The 2968-nt window shown below is 39.7% G+C and overlaps 1 protein-coding gene across 1 annotated transcript; it reads right to left on the reverse strand.

Moving 5' to 3' along the window:
• Window positions 1-716: 716 nt before the first annotated feature.
• On the reverse strand, window positions 717-2693 carry LOC118343938 (ankyrin repeat-containing protein At5g02620-like). Its single transcript, XM_035683247.1, has 2 exons — window positions 2031-2693; window positions 717-1649 (listed from the first exon to the last, which is right to left on the reverse strand). The coding sequence occupies exons 1-2, from the start codon at window positions 2637-2639 to the stop codon at window positions 801-803; spliced, it is 1458 nt and encodes a 485-aa protein (XP_035539140.1). The 5' UTR covers window positions 2640-2693; the 3' UTR covers window positions 717-800.
• Between the last annotated feature and the right edge of the window lie 275 nt (window positions 2694-2968).

The raw sequence follows: 2968 nt of genomic DNA on the forward strand, positions 1-2968 counted from the left end.
AATAAATTGACTTGATAAGACATGATTAATAAACGGATAACCTATGAAATTCACAATTAAACCAAATAAGTTATATTTTTAACAAGATCTTGGATAGCACTTCTGAGCTTCAATATTGATTTCTTCAATACGAGCTCTTAGAATCTCAACAAAGGTTTGAGGAAGTTTCTCATTCAATGCTAGGAGTAACCACTGGCCAGTGTCAGGAAGAGGAGGTGTCTCACGGTGCCAATTGAGGCCCAGCACGACGATGAAAAAGCGTACGGATAGAGCTTTGAAGAGGAGAGCTGAGAGCATGAAGTTCATGGAAGCGACAGAGGGTATGGCCGCGTGGAACTCAGAGGACCAGTGCTTGTAGAAAGGGACACGAATGACGGCAGTAAGAGCGAGCAGGGACCAGAGAGCTGGCTGAAGACGAGCGTGCCATGCCGGCGAGAGGTGGCGGAGGTAGTCTATAGCGACGTAGGAAATGGCTGCGACGCCGAGACCTCGTTGCGTCGGCCACCGCATGGTTGCGGCTGCTGGAGCGTGGTTTAAGGAAAAGTTTTTACACACATGTTTATACAACCGGCATGGACTTATAATATTATATCCATCATATAAATAATTAAAAATATTGTGCTCAGAATTAATAATTAAAAACCCTTTCTTGCAACCAACTAATTCACATGATAGACAACAAATTAAGATTTGCACCATCCGACAGATGAACTCAAGATCGATCATTTCAACTTAATTCCATACACATTTCAACTTAATTCCATACAATTTCTGATCTTAAAAGTTAACCCCCAATATCGTTAATTTGTTGGACTCATTGTCAAACAGCGTATGCACTTAAGTAACAACTTCACCAACAAAACGATCAGGCGATATATGAGAACCACACCAGCAATCAGAAGCACTACATCCCAAATTCCGAATATTAATAAAAGGGAAGTCTCGTTGATATTTTCTAAAACAGCATCCGAGGTCACCAAAAATGCCGCCCAAAAATAGGTTAATAGCATGAACGTGACTGCAATAAGCATGGCTAAAGTCAAAAGCCATACAAAAAGTTTGCTTCTCTTAGGAATTCCAATGGTGACCAGAAGTACGACGCTCAGAGCTGCAACAAGAGAGGTGGTGTTGAAATACAAAAGGAATTTGTAAGCATCTGGGTTGATATCAGATAACACCGCAGAGCCCGACGTACAATTCCGATTATTATATTTTCCATCATTTTGCCAAACACCACCTGGAGGGTTGATCCCAGTTTGGAAAGTAACGGTTGCAATTACAGTGGCCACCAACATCAATGTGCCACGTGCCTCGACAATCATATCTGATGGGTGACGCTTAAAATACTTAAACCATCCGCACAAACAAAAGTATGCCCACCATTTCTTAAACCTTGATTGAGCAGCTGGCGCTGGCTGTCCTTCAATATTAATGTACCTTGCTGGTTCACGCTGTGTTGTTGGTAGTAGATCAGGAGAATTTAGATCTTTGGATCTTCGAACACCAGCTGCCATTAGCATGTCTTGGATTTTGAGAGATTTAAAATCTCTATGGCCTAACTCTAAGACATCCAAAGCAGTGTTACCAATCCTGTTTATGGCATTGGCCTCTCCTTTGATTTTTGATACTGAAAGTAAGTATTTTATTGTCTGCACAAAATAAACATATCAGTAGTAACGTTTCTTCGAATTACTGCAAAAAGTCTAATTAAAAGCACTGCATAAGCAACCCCTGATTTGTGGTAAAAGGGGGACAAAAGTGAGCCAAAAAGGGACAAAGCCCAATTTGTGGTAAAGAATAAGTTTAGGATAAAGTCGACAGCCTTATCCATGCGATCACCGAAGGACTGGAGTTATGATAAAATACCTTTCTGGAAGCCAAAGGTTAATAACTCTAGACTTGTACAATTTATAAATTTACTTCCTCAATTTATGCATATACATGATGATGTATAGTTATGGAAAATAACTAGCTAGCCGTTTGCTAAAGCAAATAAAAGAGAGTAAATCTGGAGATCATTGTTAACCTACCTCCGTTTGCCCGAGCATCACAGCTAAATGCAATATGGAGTTACCATAATTGTCTTTGGAGTTGAGGGAATATCCATTGTCATCATGAGCAGATTCCACTAGCAATTTCAGAGCATCCAAACAGTTATATTTAACACACATGTGCAAAACACTGGCTCCATCGAGATCCTCCGAGATCGAGTTCGGTTTGGAATTAAGCAACTTTTCTATTACCTCTATGTGTCCTCTCATCACGGCTAAGTGGAGAGGAATTCTCCCATCTTGATCACGAGCCAGGCAATTAACATGAGCAGTATCTGATTGCAGCAATTCTCTCACAATCTCGGCGTGGCCCTCCGCAGAAGCCAAGTGAAGGGCAGTTCGACCCCTCGAGTCCTTACGGCTGGTGAGATTAGGTTTCTTCCTGAGTAAAGCCGTAGTGAATTCTAGGTGACCATGCAGAACTGCTATATGTAAGGGCGTGTCGGTGAAGGACGTCAATGAAATTTTGTTAAGAATGAGAGCGTCCCTTTGCATCAACGAGTTCAAAGTGCTTTCACACCCTTTATGTGAAGCTTCATACAGTGCAGCTACGTTATCTTCTTCAATATCATGATTACTTTTGTCCATCGTGATGCAGGCTGTCGAAGAAAACGAAGGGAAAAATTACTTATGACGATGGTGCTCTTTGATTACAGGTCATGCATGCTTGTCGCTGAGCACAAATAAATAAGAAGAAATAGGTTTAGAATATTGTTAGAAAACATTGCAATAATTTTGACTATTTGTTAGAATACTTAAAAATAAAAATAAAAAGGTGACTAGATTTTTTAGAAAGAGAAATGTTTTTACGGACTTTATAAAAATTATAAGCTCGTAAATTGATATAGGTTGGATTTGATAGACAAATTAGATGAGGCGATATATTTTGAATAATAGTTAAATAAAATATTATTAAA

Source organism: Juglans regia, chromosome 1, assembly GCF_001411555.2.
Source record: "Juglans regia cultivar Chandler chromosome 1, Walnut 2.0, whole genome shotgun sequence".
NCBI classification, from domain to species: Eukaryota; Viridiplantae; Streptophyta; class Magnoliopsida; order Fagales; family Juglandaceae; genus Juglans; species Juglans regia.

Coding starts and splice junctions, on each gene's coding strand:
- LOC118343938 (XM_035683247.1), bottom strand. CDS start 2,639: ATGGACAAAAGTAATCATGATATTGAAGAAGATAACGTAGCTGCACTG. Junction 1,650..2,030: donor TGATGCTCGGGCAAACGGAG/GTAGGTTAACAA, acceptor TATTTTGTGCAG/ACAATAAAATACTTACTTTC.